Below are 21,388 nucleotides of genomic sequence, written 5' to 3' on the forward strand. Positions count from 1 at the left end.
AATGAGGCATGCATACAACTAAACAAACTTGTGCAAGCTTTATATATGTGTGATTACAGTGGATACTTTGATAAATGTACATACCCTCCTTCTCAGCTTGCTTTTCTAATCGCTTGGCTTCTCTTTCTTGTTTTCTTCTCGATTTCTGCTTCTCTTTTTTCCTCGGCCTTTTTTGTTAGCATGTCCATATTCTCTTGGCTGGTCAGCACTCTTCCACAACTCTTAGGGTTAACTGTAGGGATCTTATGAGGTGTCTCAGGAACAGACAGAAATTGCTGAACTCCAGTAGAACAAAGTGGTTTCATCCACACATACTCAGGATGATATTTTTCAAGCCAGGCATTATATCTTTCATTCTCTGTAACATTAGAGTTGGCTTCATACCATTTCTGAAAGAGCTTTTCTTCCTGTTCTTCAAATATTTGTTGGCTTTCCGGTCTTACGCTCTCTGTACTTTCCAATGACTTGCAGGCACGACATCTTGGCGATGGACAAATCAAAGGAACAAAGCCTGCCCACTTTCCTCTAGTGTATCAGACGAATCAGGAATTAATTTCAGCAACGCCTGCTGATCTGTAGGATATATCCCTGTCATCCGAAAGCCTGATACAACATTAGAAATAGTCATGCTTCGCATCCATGCCTTACTGAACAGTTGAGAAAACTGGTATCGCGTTATGACTCTTCCTGGATTACCAATCATAAACTCATGACAGACTACTTTCCACGACTCTTTTAATGAACTAAAACATCCCTTATCTAAGGGCTGTGACAAGTGGGTCGTATTGGGAGGCAAAGCAAAAAGGATAATTTTCTCCTTTGCTGCTAGTTTTATTGTCTCTGGACAATAATGATAGGAGTGGCCATCCAGCATCAGCAGAATTGGTCTTACAGACGGTGCGTATCGTAAAAAATGGTTATTGAACCAAACATCAAATAATTCATGATCAATCCATCCTTTAGATGACAGACCATAGATAGTACCAGGAACTTCTCCAACTACAAGGTCAGGAGATAACGATTTACGATCCCATATTACCATTGGTGGTAAAGAAAAGCCTGCTGCACTCACACAGGCTACAACTGTAATTTGTGATTTATCTCCAGAACTGATAGCACAAGCACGACCACCCTTTTCACAAGCAAGCTTAGGGGGCTTAGGATCCAGTGGCATCCCAGACTCGTCCATGTTAAATATCTGTCCAGGCTTACCACACAGTTTGTTTTCCTTTATGGTCTCCTAAGGCCAAAAAAACAAGGATAAATCTGTGTAAGCAAAATAATAAAACCACCTCTAACAAGTTGAAGTATCTCATGATAACTTCAGGATCCGTTGCTTTGCTCCTTACATGGGATACAGACACTGGTGCATGCAGCACAACTTGTGGATGCCGTTTCCTGAACGAGTCCCACCACCCGTGGGTAATGGTGCGGTCCATTCCTTTGCTGTCTACTATTCACTGAACCAAAGCAATAATCTCTAATCTGGACCGGGCATATCCAATTTGACAAGAACACAGCAAGAATGTCACGAGCTCGTGTTCTTCGGCTAACGACAAATACGTTGGAGGACCACTCACAGCTCCAGGCTGTACAATCCCACTGACTTTGTCATCCAGAGTTGATTTGGGAACTGAAAATTGTAGTGAAGCACTCCTAATACTCATCTCGGATGTAATTACTGCATGTAAAGCTTGACTCATCTGCGCTTCGGTCCACTGTTTGTAAACAGGGCGTTTTCTGGTGTCCCCACCCGTCGAAATGACTCCTGTTGATGATACGGCCTTGTTCTTTGCTCTGTGCACTCTGTCGGCGAACAACATAGGTACACCTTTCCTGAATTATGATTGTTAGGTGAATGGCGCATGCGTCCGAAAACAAACTTCCGAGTGGGAGTCCGACGTTTGATCACGTTACCAAGTCAGGAAGTCAGGCTATTTCTCTAATTCTAACAGGAGTAATTCCAATATGCTTGTAGTGTTGGACAGCTGAAGGTATGCTCTACTAACCACCATCACACATTAGTTTGTGAAGTGCTTGAAAAGCTGTGGAGACAGGCCGTCCGAACGCTCATGCGATCATCCGAGTATTGATGTTTTGGGACACTGTCTTTCGAAGGTCACTACAACTATGCAATATAACCAAATGCCCTTATATTTTCAGAATGGAGTTTATAGTGATAGACCATCATAATGCTGTTATAAACAATTGATCTTCATCACCCATCTAGGAAATATTGCATCCGATAACAGATGGTGGCCGGAAATACCTGAGCTGCTCTAGTACACATACCATGACAGTGCAAACATGCTCCAACAAGGAAAGGAGACTAAAAATTTTCAATTCAGACACAAATAGGCTTATTTGTATTGCATTATATACTATATTCCCCACCTTTTCCCTTTTTGAATTTATAAACATTATCATATATAGGGAAACAGTATCTCATCCTGTACAAAAAGTCCCCACACTTGCACAGCCATTTTGTTTTGTGATGTCAGAAAACCTCATTGCGGATATTGTCTATACAATATCACTATTAACAGTGACATGTGCGAATACCCTTACTTCTCAAATATTCCTCAAAGAATCACATAGTAAGATGTTGTCTTCTTTCACTACTACCAACTCATCCATGACTATTCCTTGTTCCCTACATGACACCATTGTGGTTATATCACTAATATTCCCTGTACAAAGATACACTACTTGTGGAGCTACCAACACTATGCCACTAACTCTCTTGATCTGATGATCACATTTCCAGCTATATGTAACACATTGTTATTGTTAGATGATCCAGTAACATCTGCTCCTCCTGATGTAGGAGTAACTGTTCCCAGACATCTTGTGAGAATGAACAAGAAGAATCCGCTTCTGAGATGTTGTTACCTCAATGGCTACATGTACACGCAGTCACATATACAAGCTACAAATATTCACACATTCTATACAACATACTAAACACATGTTACATATTCATACACATTACACATACTCACTATTACATAACATTAATAAAAAAAAAAGAGTGTTGAACTTTAGATACACGCATGAAACGCACTGTGTAAAGTGATGATGCAATCATTAACTGGAGCGCCTCTTATAACAAATTTTATCGTTGTCAAGAAGCTTTGACTCAGTCAACGAAATAAATTCGTTTGAAGTTGAATGCGAAGGTGAAGGAGGTGACTCACAGTCAAAGGAGACCAACAAAGAGACTATAGCCTCTGATCTGAAGAACCGGTGCCCGTCTTCGTTGCAACCACTGCAAGCGAGAAAGCAAATAGCTACCAAAAATCTAGCAAAAGATCACTAAAAAAAGACATCCAACAAGGGGAAGGTGGCGGACAACCAACAGCAAAAAGAAGGAAGAAAGACCCAACAAAACAAAGAGAATGGGGAAGTAAAGAAAAGCCAAAACAGTGGAGAGCACTTAACAAGAATGAAAAATGTATCTGCTGTAGAGAAGATGAATTTGCTGTCAACAGCAATAATTGTGTGCGCTGCTGTTAAAGAGGAAGTTCCAGTGCACGACAACGCTTTGTCAACTTTGAAGGTTATATAGGTATTGTACATGAGCAGCTACACCTACTCCTTTGTGGTCCCTACTATACAGTACTATCGTACTGTATGATGAAGTTGCATACAAACAATGATACAAATTACCATAAACTTACTTGTAAGGTTCTACAAGGCTTTCCTCATACATGGTAGCAAGTTTCTCTTCCATACCTAACCCCACCACTGTGTGTATGTTGGATATTGACTTAAATGCAATCTATAGAAATATTGTGCACACGACCAACTATAAATGGATCAACATCCACCCACCAATTATGCTGAGTGTATAATCAAACATAACGCTAGCATAATAGGTAAATACAATGTGCCATAGTACATGGCTTTAAGCCTTCTCACAGGTCCCTAGTAGGATAGCATTCAAAGAATATCCTTGTTTGGATGTTTTTGTCAGACTCCAATAGAGCAGTCCACATCTCTAATAAAGTAGTCAGCTGTTATGCATTGGTATAACTGCTTTATAGGTGGTACCAGTGTTATAGTTTAACAAATTGAAAGATTTTTCTGCTCTTTTTTTGACTACAGTATTCTATTTAGCAAATGACTTATTTGACTCATAATAGCTTTAAATGGCATACTTCTTAGTCGTGATGTGAGGGCTTCACCAGATATGGAAAAACAAATAGAGTACATAAATGCAGTAATGCCAGAAATGCCAGCCACTGCTAGAAATAGCAGTGCCCATGGCCGTCCTTCTTCAGCATTCTCACGATTTGAAAATACCTAAAACATGTATCAACTTGCAGTAATAAAACACATGTACACTTCTACCTCAATGAGATTTCCAATGAAGATAGATGTAACTGGAAGGCTAGCCCCATCCATAGCTGATGCTATTATGCCTATAAAGATCAAGTACCACTCAGGAACACTGGCTTTAATCAACCTCCATAATGGAGGACCAGAGGTGTCCTTGTTATGATCATCAGTAAGCTATATAGCATAGATAAAGTCAAACCAACAAGATAATATATGCATGCTTATATAGCACATTATTCAAGCACAAACGATATAAATTCTCCCAAGTCTACTTAATAAACTGTATACCTCTTCCTCAACCAAATTCATTGGTCTACTTCAAACAGACAGCTGAATTGAAAGCTGTCTAGCAAAAGGTTCATTCAACATAACTTTACTTTGGAGTTGTACAGATGATTGCTGTGTGTTGCTCACATGTACACTTTCCTTAAATACAATATCCTCTTTGTAAAACTATACAGTCCAAATGATATTATATGAAGACAGTTTACTTCCTTACCTATGAGTGAGCTTGTACTAGATCAAAGTACACTCCCCTCTTCATCATCAATAGGGTTTGATGGTTACCAGTCTCTGCAAACTTGCCATTTACAATTGCTGCAATAGCATCAGCTCCTTGTATGGTAGATAATCTGTGGGCTATGATGATTGTGGTACAACCATGGCTAGCCTGGATGACAATTGAACATGTTGTACAATTAAACAGTTAAACAGGTACTATACCAGTTAATCAGGTCTACTAATACATACCTGATCTAGAGCAGCTTGTACTAAGGATTCACTCTCAGCATCAGTGCTGATGTTGCCTCATCCAGTATTATTATCTTTGGGTCTCTCACTATGGCATGAGCAATGGCTATACGTTGTTTCTGTCCCCCTGATAGTTGAGTACCCATCTCTCCTACTAAAGTGTTATATCCATCAGGAAGTTGATTGATGAACAAGTGAGCATTAGCAGCTTCAGCTGCTGCAATCATTTCTTCCTCTGTAACATCATCTCTACCATAACGAATGTTCTCTGCTATTGTAGTAGCAAACAGCACTGGCTGCTGACTGACTACTCCAATGTTGGAACGTAACCAATGTAAGTTTAGCTCCTTAACATCATATCTGCTAACAGTTACCTATACAAGCATCATGACTACTAGATGCACTATTGCATGACCAAATAAGTAACATACACATGTATTTTAGAATTACTACACCTCATGATCAGATATTGTCAAAAGAAACTAAGGTATCAATATTGACATCATACTAAATACCTTTCCTTGATCAGGATCATAAAATCGTTGCAGTAACCAAACAATGGTACTCTACCCACAACCACTTGGTCTAACTAGTGCCAGAGTTTGTCCAGGACTGATACTGAGATTAAGCCCATCAAATACCTGCAAAAATTATCACTGATGACTATACAAAGAAACACGTGCACTTTTGTTAGGTTATCTTTACCTTTACATCAGGTCTGGTTGGATAGCTAAAACACACTTCTTCAAATGTTATTGTATTATCAACATTGACTGGTGTAAAACCAGTAATAGATGTAGAATCAATCCTAGGTTTCTGCCAGCAATAGTAGGATCAATTTAACTATTGTCATTTTTGTACATTCAGCACAAGTGAAAACATGCTACATGTGTCTAGCCATTGTACTGAATGTGTGTACATGCATGTATTTTTAGGAGTTTGAACCATCAAGCATACTAATACATGCATGTACTAGGCTAAATTCTTACCTATGAAAATGCATGTCGTGAAAAAGATCAGACTATTCAATGAATGACTCTAATAGAGCAGTCAGGTATATTTTACATAACTGTTCTAAAAGATCCAAACAAATACATTTTCTGTTGGCAAGAATAATTTTACCATTAAAGAATCAGTGGGCCAAAAGCAAATAATCTATTTACAGTCTCAGATAGTAGTGTGAAAGTACATGTAAATTTAGCTTTTTTTGCGTTAATGTACTGGGTAATTGTGTCTTCCAGGAAGCTGCATGCAGGATTTTTGGTGGTGCTGAGGGTCACTCAGGGTCCATGTATCTGATCATGATTCTATTTTTGTTCTTTTATTATGTAGTACATGTGATCATAATAGTACGTGTAGATGTGTCATCTCAACATGCTGCATGCATATGTAGCCACCACCGACTGATTTCTAAGAATTGATCTTTCATTCAAAAGTGTTGAGATTAGCTGCTAGCTGTAGAAAGAACTATTTAAAGCAATTCTAATGGCAACATTGCAGAGTTACTGTTTACTCAATCTATTAGCTACCTGTATGTGATAATCTGTCACAATTAGAATAATACACAAAAGCCTTAGATTCTAAAATTGCTCCAGCATTAGATAGCTATATATTCACATTTTAACAGACTTGCTAGACAGTGAGGGAAATACTTGCTCTTAATCATATCTCAACATCAGAATGAGTCTATATGCATGCACTTTTATTATATTGATTGCAGCTATTAAATGAATTGATATATAATATTATTTTTACAAGCACAATTTATGAGGCCTAAAGGCTCACTACCCGGCACCTATGCCCCCCAGTTTACTTGAAAAGGTAAAATGGTCAGAAAAATCCATTATAGTATCTACTACTAGTTAATATGTAAAGTATTGTAAACTGCTATCATGTCACCTCTGTATCTACTATATTGTAGTGCTGGTATAAGTGAAGTGTTTGTAATCTTGATGTGTATGTACTCCAAAATGTCTTAATGATTTAACCATTTTGGTAGCCTTCCTTGAGCATTCTCAAGCATACGCTTATCAGTCTTGTAATAGTGGGCCATATCAGATTCCTATATCCAAAATGGGTACTGATGGCCTTGTAAACATATCCATACTAAAACAAAAAAAAAAAAAAAAAAAAAACTCTAGACCTAGTAGTTGGATAGCATTATTAACCACTGCTGAGTGAAATTTAAGTTCAGCGTCAAATCTTTTTTTTTCTTCAATGTCAATGCCTTTACTTGAATTTGGATATATTGACCACTTAACACACATATTGACAAGGATGAGATATTATAGTAGGACCTAAAGCAGGCCCTTGTGGTAATCCGTTTGACACATTACTCCAACCTTTACTTTCAGCCTTTCAAAAACCTTAAACAAATTCCCTTTAAATCCCTAAGTATATAGTCTTTCATGAGGTACAGAATCAAAAGTTTTTGAAATCAAGATGCAGTATACCCACACACTGAGTCACCTCTGTCCAAAACCTCTGTCCATTCATACACACTGCTACAAGACTTATCTACGGGAAGGAAACCGTGTCGATAAGGTGACAATAAATTGTTGTTAAACAAGTGCTCAATCATGGCCTCACAAAAAACTGAGACTCAAAGACCTTAGCTATACCAAAAACGTTTGCTTCCTTTCTGCAAACAAAAGTTTGAGCAAAAGCATGTGGCAGTTTTATTTGCTTGATAAAGCGGCAGTATGAGTTGTCTTGGTGCACATACTTTGAGAAAATATTGAACTCCAAAATATGATCTGACTACAGGAACCAGTAAGGAGGTCAAAGTCAGGGAGTCAAGATTTTAAATCAATGAATGTTGAAGACTGGGGTAGTGACTTGAACTACAAATAAGTTACATGCTGAATATGCAGGATCCATACAGCTGAGATTCAAAATCTTCTCTGCACTCAACTGTACTAAATAAACTGACTTCATATAGACAACCACCCTTTAATTATAAATTATGTAATGTCTTGGGATTCTTTCTACTGGTATATATATATATATAATAATAATAATAATGGCTTTATGATGTAATCAAAGGATACAAGGGCAAGATAATATAGTACAAGGAAAAAAAATTAATTACATCAAAGGTCTGTTGGTATCCAGTACCAACAGCCGAATTACTTACTTACACTACAATTTACAGTGTAATTACTTACTTACACTACAAATTATATACAATCAAAGTAAAATAAATTACACATAGCTTACAGGTGGTTAAAATTTGTTACAGGAGGTTTCCTTAGATGGCATGATGAACATAAAACATAAATAATGTAATGTGCATGGATTAGTGTCGTCAAAATTTTCAACAAAATGATTCCAGAAATGTTTCTTTGATTTTGATTTATAACATTAAGTTAACTGTATCTGAGTTCGACAGAGCACACAGACTTAACTATAACAGTGATGTTTGGTTTGGACATGAATCCTGCTGTAAATCCAAATCACATAATGCATCGCATGCAGTGTTGCTATTCAACATCACTATATAAATTTGATTATTATAGATATCTGAAAATCCATTATGATAATAAATGTACAAGTATTATTTTGTGCACGTTAATTGCATTTCGTTCATTTTATAGTAGACTTCCTTCTGGGACATCAGTTCAGAATGAGTTCCTGCTTCAATCACTATACCATCCTTGATCACTACAATCAGGTTGGCATTGTGGATGGTGGACAACTTGTGAGCTATTACTACACTGGTACGACCCTCCCTAGCCTTATCCAGTGCCTCTTGAACCACCTAACAATCAACAAGCTCTCTACACTATAATATACTTCATCATTGTCCACATACCTTTTCACTCACAGTGTCCAAAGCTGATGTTGCCTCATCCAGTAACAATATCTTGGGTTTCCTCACTAAAGCACGAGCAATGGCTATACGTTGTTTCTGTCCTCCTGATAGTTGAGTGCCACGAGATCCCACATTGGTAGAGTAACCCTACGCAATAACATTAAGAAAATTCCCAAATTAAATTATTTACTTGTGGTAGTGAAGTGATGAAGTTATGTATGTTGGCAGACTTTGCAGCTTCTTCCACTTCTTCATCACTCACTTCACGGAAGTTATCTCCATATCGGATGTTATCGGCAATACTGCAATCAAGCAATGTTGGTTCTTGTAATACTAGTCCCATCTGATAGCGAAGCCACTGAATGTTTAAATCTTTGACATTTACTCCATCTAGTTTCTGTGCAAGTAGAAAGTGTTGTCCATCAAACTATGAGTTATTATATTTGATGTATCTTACCACATTTCCTCTCTCTGGATCATAGAATCGTTCCAATAGTGACACTACTGTACTCTTGCCACATCCACTGGGACCCACAAGAGCTAATGTCTGTCCTGACTTCACTGACAGACTGAGTCCTTGTAGTACTGGTACATCAGGTCTAGTGGCATACTTGAACTTGACATTTTCAAGTGACAATTCACCATTAATGTGATCCTGTAGCACATAAAAGAACAAAGCAATTGTTACTACTTTATCTATGAACATCAATGTATCAAACATTTACAATGCAATGCTACTGGATATAGTGATTGTATGCCATTGAGCAACACAAGTGTGTATATATGTATAACCATGTTAATAATTTTGCAAAGCTCTAAATGTCATGAAATCATTACTATTACGCTGTCCTTACTAATTTTTTTCCATTCTTTGAATCACTCTCAATAGCAGGCTCCAAATCTATCAAGGAGAATATCCTCTTTGCTGACTGTTTAGAATGAGTATAGTTAGGTGCATATCTGCTTGCTTCTGATGCAATGATGATTGCGAACCATAGGGAAACTAGTACACTACATAAATGTAACAGTAATTTTGCTATGCACACATTTATTCATTGAAAAGTGGTACTTAATGCATATTGCTATGTGGTACTATAAAAAGTAGCAAAAGTGTGAGACTATAGTTTGAAACTGTCCTTAGAATTACATCACTAATACAATACATACATAGTGATACTTCTGCTGTTTGCTTTTAAGTGTTGTAGTATTCCAGAGTAGTAGATGTAGAATCAATCTTAGGTTCCTGCAATAGTAGTATACCAATTAGTTACTGTCATTTTTATACATTCACGCTACATGAGTCTAGCCATTGTACTAAATACGTGTATACGTGATTATTAAAAACATAAAATTAAGTATAAATTGTGTATTGTTTCACCCTATCAATGGTTCCATAGATGAACTTTGTAGCACCGGTGGCCTCAGAAAAATCTTGCAGGCTAAGACTAGCTTGTCCAAGTGCAAATGATCCCATTACAATCGCTGCAAATACCCGTTAGTGCAAAATTTATACCAAAGTATAATGCAGTTTATTTCACAATTCCTTTATAGGTGCTTGCTTAGATTTTAAAATTTAACTTCACAGTTTAAAAGTTAAAAATCACATGCAGGCCATTACTAGGTGTACATTTATGTAGTGCTTGATGAAAATTTGGACAAAAATTTGTTCAATATGAAAGCCTGCTGGAAAATATGTACAACAGGGTGGCTATAAGGTCAGTTATTATTATTATTATTAAAGCTTTACAGTGGCTTGCACTGAGGGTCTGACAGCAACATGTGCTACAGCCTTTGGATTAACCTAACCTAACACACTGGGACTTAAAGATTACATGACCTAGCTAACAATAAGGTGAAACAAAAAAGGGTCAAAGAAAGGAAAGAAAATCCCTCCTACCCCAGGATTTGAACTGCAGGCCACCCAATGTCTAGTCGAGCGCCACACTCAGTCTCCTCTTAGTATGCTTAACTATAATGCTTGGGGTTTCCTTCACATGCATGGCCAGCACAGGTGTATTCTTACTAAAGAGAAAAATTGCATATAGCACATACGTACAGTGATAACATCTCCAGTTGTAGCATCATGATGTTGAATGAGATAAGCACCAAACCTGAGTATCAATTAATGGTTTGATTTCAGTACACATGTAGGAGCCAGAATCTTACCAAAATCCTACTGCATAGACAAAGAACACAAGGAAAGATTTTAATCCTAATCCAAATCCAGTAATAGCTCCTTTCTTTACTCCAATTTTAAAGGCACCTTTCAAGTGTGCATCATACCTATATGGATGACAGCAAGATGATCTATATTCACTGTAATACATTGAATCCTTCCTTAGAGAGAACTCTAAATTAATTGTGGATGAATTGCACATTACAAGTACAGTTGCTCTTAATTCAATAAACACTCTGCCGGTGTGTATGTATATTTTGTGTGTGTGTGTATGTGTAGTGTGTATGCAGAGCTTACGATAAGAAATTTTTGTTGTCCTGTCACAATGTCCTGACATACCATAATCTGCCAAGGTTACTTAAATGTAGAAATTTAGCCTATTGTGTCCACTATAGCATGCGTAACAGAAGAACCTTATTCTGGTGATATGTCACATGGCTTGCTGCAAATTGTACAATTGTGGTCACTCCCCCACTGGAGTAGTGCATGATATTAAATCACAGTAAAACAATAAGAAGTGTTATATCCCTACTGAGCATTTCATTATGGTATCTTGAGCACATGCAGTAGGAATATAACACTTCTTATTGTTTTGCTGTGATTCAATATTGGCACTACTCCAGCTTGTTTCAGTACATTTTATCAATGTGCTATGGTAGTTGAAAATTCCAAAAAAAATTTTGTGTACTTGTTACAATGAAGCCTCTGTAAAGAGGTGGCTTTGTAGGAGCTAGGTGCATGGTCATTGTAAGAAAGTAAGGATTTTATTCTGCCAGCTCAGCCCTTAGGCTCCCTCCTTGTGCTTTTGGGACACTGTGTCTGGACAAATTGCATTATGCAGTCAGACATCTATGCAGGTGCATGGACGTTATCATAAGCTCTGGTTTGTGTAGTGCATATGTATAAGTGTGTGTGTGTGTGGTGTGTGTGTGTGTGTGTGTGTGTGTGTGTGTGTGTGTGTGTGTGTGTGTGTGTGTGTGTGTGTATGTGTACACACTATGCAGGTATGATTTATGTAAATATAACCTACTGATCTATTTCTTTCTGTTGCCCACCAAATGCCACCACAGTTTGGATAGAAGAGAACACCTCTTCAGCCACAGCTCCAGCACTGGCATACTCCTTCAGTCCCTCACCACTGAACTTACCTAACATCTAAAAAATGATTTAGAATAGCAAATAAGACATATGACTCCCAATGGCAGTGCAACCTACCCATACAAGCAACACAATAGAAGCAATCATAAAAGGTATCACCCCTAGCATCACTAGAGCTAGCCTCCAGTCATAGATGAACCCAACAATGACTCCACCAATAGAAGAAGTGGTCCACTGGATAAACATTAACAGTCGAACTCCAATCCCTGCACGAATCTTTTCAATATCACTGCAAGTTGGCAACAGAGTTTATAAGCATAACATATTTGTGTGGGAGGATCAAAGTGCTAAAGTGTGCTGTTTTCTATACAGCACAGTTGGGCAGACACAGTGCAGCTATGAATAGAATGTTATTTTTTATTTTCTCAACTGAGAGTACAGTTGATCATGTATGTAATGTAAACTCTGAGACTAGCCAAACTAATCCTAGCTGTTTGTTCTAAGACTAGAAATAGATTGTATGAACACTTATTAGCTCAAAGAGTGAAGCAATTTAAGTACTTGGGATGAGCACTTCAAAGTAAGATGACTGTAGTCAGTATACACGTTCACCTGAGCCCCCATCAAATATAGTAATATCAAAGAGGTGAACATGTGTTCACTCCCAATGGTTTTGTACTGGAACAAGCATGCTTTCATGTTGTAAACATGTTTGTGAATCCTCCATACTAAATGTATGGGTTATTTTTAAAGCCTCATAACTCACTTGTTCTTGCCCGTATCAAACCATTTTTTTGATAAACAGTTCTGGAATTTGAAGGCTACTAAATGTTTGAGCAGCTGGCCCTTGTAACAAGAGTTATTAACAAGAAACGAGGGCTCAGGTGAACACGAATAGACTATAGAAAGTTCAGTATTTAAGCCGCATATATACAGCAAAATGTATTGGCATTCCTAATATAAGAACCTACAAGATTTATGCAGGATTCATCATATATATGAGGAATCCTGCATAAATCCTGTAGGTTCCTGTATTATATAGCTTCTGATGATCAACAAGGGAGTACTCAAGATGAGCACTTCTAACTGAGAAGATGACTAGAAAGCGCAATGCTTCCCTTAAAGCCTCACTTAAAGCATGCTTGTGTGTATAGAAAATATGGCACTTGGAGGTGTTTTGAGACTAAAACAGTTTGTCTTGTAGTATACTAGTCTTTCGATATATCCCTCATTATGCCGTATTTTTTGTACACATGTGACGGCTTTAAGTAAGATGTATTGCACATATATAGCTGTAACTTTATATACAGCTGTTAAAATGGGCATGACTTTAGTTGCTTACTCATTCAGTCTAGAGTTGAATCCTCCAACACTGTTTATATCAAACCAACTGATGTCTTGTTGAAGTATGAACTTAAAGAAGGTAATACGAATAACTTGTATTTGTCGTTCACAAGCATATTGAAACAAAGATGAATGGAATATTCCACCAATCAACACCACCACTCCTAAAGCACAATAGTATAATACTATCAGGTTAATTTGGTCAATCAATTCATCCTTGGTTGTACACAAAGAATTGTCAACAAAGAGCCGACAATCTTGTGTCATGCCACAGACTGAATTCAATTGGGTACAATTCACATTACTAGTTGAAATGTTGTTGAATGATCTAGCTAGTTGACGTGTGAGAAATTCATTAGATAAAATATCAGCAGTTTCTCCCATAACCACCACCAGGAAGGGTACAGTGACTCCATGAATTATGGCAGCAAAGGCTCCAATACTCATCACCAGCCAATCCAACCATGTAGCATACCGAAACTACACCACAATAAAATGTTCTAATAACAGAAACATACAAACAAACATACCACACCCAGTGGTGTAGCCAGGATTTTTTGAAGGGGGGTTCCAGCACCAGTATTGAGTTACTAGAAGCAGGGGTCTGGGGGCACAGCCCCCAGCCGCTGAGAGACTTTCAATATTTTAATAAATCAAAACTCAGCAAATTACTATATTTTATGCAAAAGTACATTAATTATGATGCATTAAGTGCCCCTGGGATGAAGGTAGTACTAGATAAAGTCACCTAGTCCAAACAGACAGCATAACACATAGAGACATATATAGTAATCTGTAAGTGATGGTTATATCTCACTGTGGTATAGGAGCCATGAATCCACTGATACAAATGACAATATAACTACACAAATATGCATAGCATGAATTCATTTTGCATAACACAAGTGATAAATTACTGGAGCTCTATATCTTTAAACACTGCATGCACACCAAAGCTATAGCAGTATAAGGTCATGCTAAGTTTTGCATTTAATGTTGGAATGTCTGAAAAACTTCATATGGACATGGATATTTACATGCATGTTCTATTAGAGTATACCTGACTGCTCTATTAGAGAATATACCTGACTGCTCTATTAGAGTATATCGATCTTTTTAACAAGATTTGAAGAGGGCTCATGTTACCTCTGTAAATCCTTCCCTGAGAGATGAATGTAAGTTTTATCAATTGTTGTGCTGTGCCATTACACTATATTGCTCACTCATTTTGTCCTGCCACACTAAATGGTGTGTTAGGATCCTGCTTGCAGAAGTCTAAATTTTACAGGGGGGGTTCCTGAACCCCCCGGAATCCCCCCTCCCTACGCCCCTGAACTTTCGGCATTATTTCATACATCTGAGTTCTTGAACTGTTGTTAACAACTGTAGCATGGCGTGTAGTTTATTTAGCTATGCATAGGTGTAGCAAAGGCCAGGGATTATATACATAGGCAGAGCCCCATTTTGATTTTATCGGAGCCTTATTTTAAGCCCCAAAATCTAATAGAGTAGTCATAGCTATACTCTATTAAAGCAGTCAGGCACAGCTGTGTTGTGCAGTAAGAAAGCATACATTCTTCAGTTAAACTGTACGTATGAGCAAGAATTATTAGTAGTTTCACACTGTACACGTAAAGATGAGACTGATTCCACAGAACATTCTCTCTACAGCATGAGCATCACAGAGGCAGTCAAGAGCTGCCATTACATTTGTACTACATATTATACTGGTATCATATGTAGTTAGCAATAGCTATATATATTATTGACCATATAAAGGCTGAGTAAAGCTTAAGTGTATAGGTGCCGCTATAAAATTAATGTTAAATTCATGTCTTTTGCACAATTTGAGCAGATTTATAGCATAGCAAACTTCCATTTTAGTTATTATCCTGAAATTGACAGCTACTGTATGATTTTCATATAATGAAAAGCAAAAAATGACCACTTATTCTCATGCTTGTTTGATAATCCTCTGATAATAAACTGTGAATAGATTTTGCATGGTCTAAGTGCAGGGGCAGAGAAATAGGGGGAGGCGGAGAGGGGCAACTGTCCCCCCTTACCCCCCACTTTTACAAGTGAATCCAAAGTCCAGTTGCTGAAGTAAAACAACTGTTGCTAGTCTTATATTTCGCCTTGATTTACTAAAATTTGTGCTAAAGGTTAAGCAAGAATAGCACAAGATCGAGATACTCTAATAGAGTAGTCACCAAACTACTCTAATAGAGTAGTCACCAAACTACTCTAATAGAACAATCACATGAGTGATTGGTTCTGCTATGCAATCTGTCTCCATTATCACATTATATAATATATGTAATCAAGTGAGTCTGTCTGAAATGCCTTCATTTACTGCTGTATGTACAACATCTTAATGATAGTCATTATAATTAATTGTTATAATATTATAGGAGTATAGTGCATGTACCACTGAAAATACTCTCAGATTCAATCTCAAAGCATTCAAATCTCAAAAGTTTCCTGATGGGGCATGCCCCCAGATCCCCCTAGTAATTTGCATACTAGTATGGTACAGTTAATGATTTAAAAACACTTTCAAATTGTAATTTATAGCCATGCACCCCACATGACTTGTGTCATTTACCCCCCCCCCCCCCACACACACACACACACACACACACTTTTGAGTAGCTTTCATCCCTGTCTAAGTGTGACAAGATGTATATAGCTAATATAAAATTTTACAAGACTAACATGTTACCTAGATAATATTTTTGCCTCAGTTGTTACCAGAGCTACATCTCCAATATTACATGTTATAGTTGTTTTATAGAGATTTAGCTATCATTCAACAGTGTAGTACATTTCCTGATGGATTCTGCAAAGTATTGGTAAGTGTTTATGTGATTACAAGCATGGCATAATAATACGTAGGTGTGCTTTGTATGTGTACAGTATACAGACTGATAGAAAAGCAGAAAATCAGTAAAAAATCACAATGGTTTTAGCTATATGTGGTGTGTCCTAAATTGAAGTGTGCACATATTATTATTGTATCAAATGTAACTCTTGATAATACTATAAATCCATTATAAATGTCTTTGCTAATAGGATATAGTTATTTAATTTTAGCATGACATCACTAACTACATTAAAGCTTTGTACATGTTATTGTAAGGGATACTGAGCTCATAATAGATACCTTTCCTCTGTGGTGTGTGCAGTGTATGCATTGGTAATTGGAATTGACACAATGTGGTAGAGTACTGTGGCAAACTTCACTCTATTCAGTACATGTACAAATTTAAATACATACAAGTTTTGATTTGTCACTTGGATTGACTGGCTATTGATATAGGCGTAGGGTCTATTGCTGCTGTCAGTGTCGTGGTTCATGGAATCACTGTGCCACTGATGGCTGTTGTTGGAGAAGCTATATTCAAAGGATTTAAGCCTTCTCACAGGTCCGTAGCTGGATAGCAATCACAGAATTAGCTGTTGATACATTTTTCCAGTGAATATCTCTCTTGAAAAGTAGCCAAATCATTTCAAATGTTGTTTTTAAATTTAGAGTGGTTTAATTGGATTAGAAGATCATATTACGTGAGACATAGCTAGCAACTGACTCGCTCTCTTAGTAAACTCCAAGTGTGATTTCTTTTGGTGGTCAAACTTAATAGAGGTACATGCTAATTAGAGGACATCCAGAAACTTACTGTACATTAGTGTAGCTATCAGTGTATCAGCTTATTATCATTAATTCTGTACATATCAGCAAGCATGCAAGCTAATAAACCCAGGTATCGCAATAGTGAAACTCACCATCCTTTGTAACTGATGGAACCTGAGAAATATAGGGAATCATCACCAAACCTTTTATTACTCCTGACTTGACTCCTCCAGAACTAATAAGACAGAAATATCATTATAATTCTGAGGCAAGCAGGTATTTCCCAAAGAACAAGTAAAATGAGCCAATTCCAATCAACATGCATGCATACATCTGCTGATCAAGCTTAATGCTGTTTTTCAACATGTACCGTCCTATATAGCTAGCTGGATTATTGTTAGTTTAGTGAAATTGGACTAAAAGACATTTGGTCTATTAACTTTCAATTGTACATTGTCCATAACCTAATAACTGAGTGACCCAACAGACTGTAGCTACTATTAATGTTCCATTTGAGTACCTCGGTTAAATCTTTTGTAGTTAAAGAGAGCTGTGAGGAGAATTCCCAGTGCCTCCTCTATATATCAGTAGCTTTTCTCATGCCAGATAGTGAATGCTGTGTATGGTGGCACATGTCACACAGACTCTTATAGCCTCTATCCAGGTCCTTATTTACAATGCCGCATGCATGGCTACACTTTTCGGGACTGCTATGCCATACAATGAATGGTGGATCCAGCATAAGGTATTTGTGGGAAATGCATCTCTCCTCCCCATGCATGCACTTATGTGTGCGTGGTTAAGGAATATTTTATTGATGGTTTAAAGACTTCATGGGTTCCAATTTAAGTTTTTTTTTACCAAACTATTCACCCCTCTAGATGCCCCATAAAGAGATGTGTCGCCAGAAGGGTACTGATGCAAATAAAGTTAAGTAGCTTATATATAACTATTACATAGTATACCTTTTAGCCGCTATTTTCTCTACATGTGCTATAGTGCAATCTTTGATCCTCACCTCTGCATCATTCTAGCAGACAATTACACCCCCACCCATCCACACAGTACTTGACTATAACCAGCTTGTAGCTATATAGCATCCCACTTTATAGCCATGCAGACTATATACCTTTTGTTTTCTTTTTACCTATGATACTAATGTGAGGGCAGAGAAACAGAGACCTTTTTTCTTCGTATCCGCATAAAAGTAAAATCAGAAAATGTCTCTTGCCAATGTTGGACTGTTGTGATGTTGTGTGAGCACCCACTAATGCAAACCAAACTAGACATCTAGACAGACTTCATTTTAAGTATATTTCTTCTTGTATACTGATTTATCTATTGAATGGCACAAGTTTCATACTGAAAGCTGCTCAGAAAGCTATATAGCTCTTCATCACAACATATATTTTTATCACATGATTGTCCTGAATGCAACACTTCATTATAATTTAGTTAGTCATTCTTAATGTTTATGTGTTCGTCTTGTATGATTATGTTTTGGTTGTTTTTTTTGTGCTCTTCCTTGCAATGTTTGTACTGTGCATTTTGCACACATATAGTCACATGCGTCTGAGGTATTTGCAATTGCACTGCTTGAAGTTTCTTAGTTTACTAGAGTAGTATATTCCCAGTATATGGAACAGTTAATTGTTTGTTATTTTAGTAGTTTTTCAGTAAACCCGCAATCACTGATGTTTTACTGAGAGTTTAAAGCTTAGTAAAACTATATGTTCCATATACTTAAAGTTATTGGCATTTTAATATCAGTATAACTGTACAGTAAAGCAGTTTAACAAATTAGTAAACTAAGAACCTTCAAGCAGTGTTGTGTGTTTTGAACATCTTAATGATGGTTTTTCTCTTCTTATGCAAATTGCATAAGTCAGCTCTAGTGTATCTATTATGTTTGTGCCATCATGCACTGAGTGCATGTCACAGGACATGATATGAGAGCAGAAATGTCCATTGATTGTCTGTGCCACAGAGAATGACACTATAATCATAGAAAGCATGGCTTACATTATTACATTGTGGAATGCTTTGTCAACAGTTTTACAACAACATTATGTTGTTATGTATGTATGTTGTGTACAGGGCATAGCTGAAGAACAACTTTGGCTGATGCTGCCTTCCTGTTAAAATAACAATTAAAAGAAGGACTAAGCTTCTGGCAGTCTGGGATTGATTTGTAACTGCTTTGTTGTTGATAAGCTGAGCTCTATGTACAACAATGCAAAACAGAAAAACCATCTGACTTGTAACTCGTGACTGACTCGTGACTGATGACGTAACGAATAAATGGTGCGCGGAGATGTTCGTATTTTGTAAAACAAAGAAAAAAATATTAGTCTAATTAAAAAATAACTTTCCAGCCCATGGTCGCGCTAACTGGGTTCACTGAAAACTAAAGGTGTAAACAAGTCGAATATAACCAGAGTTGCGTCAGGAAACGTCACCATCAAAGAGGGACTCTTCATGGACCGAGAACTCGTAGGAGATGCACCACCGTTAGTACACTATCCATTTCATAGTCGGAATGTCGTCATAGCTACATGTTTCCATTCTTCATTTTAGTGCGCTAAACAAAGTTGATAACGAGTTGGAGAGTGAAGATGATTTGAAGAAACAGGGAGCGAGGACAGTTGGACCGTTGGAACTAGTAAGTCGGTCATGCGTAATCCTCTAATCTGGGTGGGCCATTGGGGGTATACCTGTACTTTAAGGAATGGAAGAGTTAGCTAAACACTGAAGGCTAGCTTTCAGCCAAGGGGCTCAATAGTAACTGTAAAAAAAGACTCTACAAGAAGAACTGTATCTATGCAAGGCCACTATTTGATGATTTTCTGGTTTTCATCAGAAAATTCCAAATGCAGAGTGCGGGTGGATGGGTCATTATCCCTAGTACTTGCCACAATATAGCTAGCTAGACTTATTTTCATACCTCTATACTCTCCAGGACCTGATACTCTCTGGCAATTTGCTTACCTAGCTTACTCAACATAACTAGTTTGGCAACTATTAGTTCTCTTTAGATGTAGTTACAAATAGTCACCTTTCATCATGTGATCAGTTCTACTCAGAGGATCAACTTCTTACTTGTGACTTCGTTGTACCAATCTTTCACATTCTCTTGGTTACAATGCATAAGGTAGCTACTGTATCAGTGCTCCACTTATTTCTCTATTTGGAAAATAGAGAAATAAGTGGAGGTCAAAAGTTCGACAAGAGATGCTCATGTCACAGGTCAAAGGCGATAAATGCTGCAAGTCAAGGGTCAAGGTGAGATTTTCCCGGTCAAGACTTCGACCGCGGTTGCAGATTTACCTGCAGCATGTGCCGACATGACACCCCCTTGCTATAAAGTAGGAAAAGCAGAAAAATTGATTTCTACAACAAGTTAGGAAAATAAATTACAGCTAAAACGGTTGTAACTTACGAGCCAGAATGATGTTCAGAGATGAACTTTGCACCATCGTGTTTGCCATGAATAGGGAGTTGATTACTGGGTAAGTTTGTCCTTGTAACACCTTTCATCACTACGTACAAAGGCTAAATAAGTACAGAAAAGTCAATCGCATACTTTTGTTTTGATGTGACATAAACAAATTCCCCTAACTTGATTATCCTTGGATCTACTGCAACGAAACAAAGATTTTTGAACTCTGCTTGAGTAGGCAAATAAGATGATATCCAGGGTTTTGTTGTTAAGCCCTTTCTTCATTATGAACAAAGCATTTAAAAAAATTTACGGAATTTTTCTAATACACAAGTTGTTGTCCCAAAATGCCTAATACTGTAGTTACCGTTTGGTTATGGGGTAGAAAATAAACACCTAGAACAGTGACAGTTCCTCACAATTTTTTGATTTGTAACTGCTGAGAGCTGAAGTACTGTATGATTAAATGGGTTACTGTACAGATTGTTTTAAGTTTCTTTATAATAGACGTGCTGCAAATCATACAGTACCTTGCCAATTGTACAGCAATTCGGTAATTTTAGCTAGAGGTGCACTGATACAAATATCGACATCGGTACTGATACTGTGATATCGGTATCATCGTGGACTTTTTAACAGATATTTCACTTGCATATTCACTGTGGGTAAAAGCATAAGCTGAAGATACTGACTATTTCATAGTGATCAAGAGTTTATTTCCTGCTTTTTTTTCACAAGTCCTTTGTTTCTTTTTGTAAAAATGTTTTGGCAACCACCTTTTTAGCTTTTTTG

General features: G+C 37.3%; 1 protein-coding gene and 2 pseudogenes across 1 annotated transcript in view; 1 reads left to right on the forward strand and 2 right to left on the reverse strand.

The window, feature by feature from the left end:
* Positions 1 to 92: 92 nt before the first annotated feature.
* Positions 93 to 1,703, reverse strand: LOC136239333 (tigger transposable element-derived protein 1-like; annotated as a pseudogene).
* An 868-nt stretch (positions 1,704 to 2,571) lies between these two features.
* LOC136239334 (ATP-dependent translocase ABCB1-like) lies at positions 2,572 to 11,283 on the reverse strand (annotated as a pseudogene).
* An 8,224-nt stretch (positions 11,284 to 19,507) lies between these two features.
* LOC136239335 (ATP-dependent translocase ABCB1-like) overlaps positions 19,508 to 21,388 on the forward strand; it is a 33,611-nt gene continuing 31,730 nt past the window's right edge. The window contains exons 1-2 of the mRNA XM_066030068.1: positions 19,508 to 19,667; positions 19,735 to 19,819. Coding sequence (XP_065886140.1) covers positions 19,636 to 19,667; positions 19,735 to 19,819 — 117 coding nt within the window. The 5' untranslated portion in view covers positions 19,508 to 19,635. The remainder of the gene's footprint in view (positions 19,668 to 19,734; positions 19,820 to 21,388) is intronic.

The sequence above is a fragment of the Dysidea avara genome, chromosome 11 (genome assembly GCF_963678975.1).
Source record: "Dysidea avara chromosome 11, odDysAvar1.4, whole genome shotgun sequence".
Lineage (NCBI taxonomy): Eukaryota > Metazoa > Porifera > Demospongiae > Dictyoceratida > Dysideidae > Dysidea > Dysidea avara.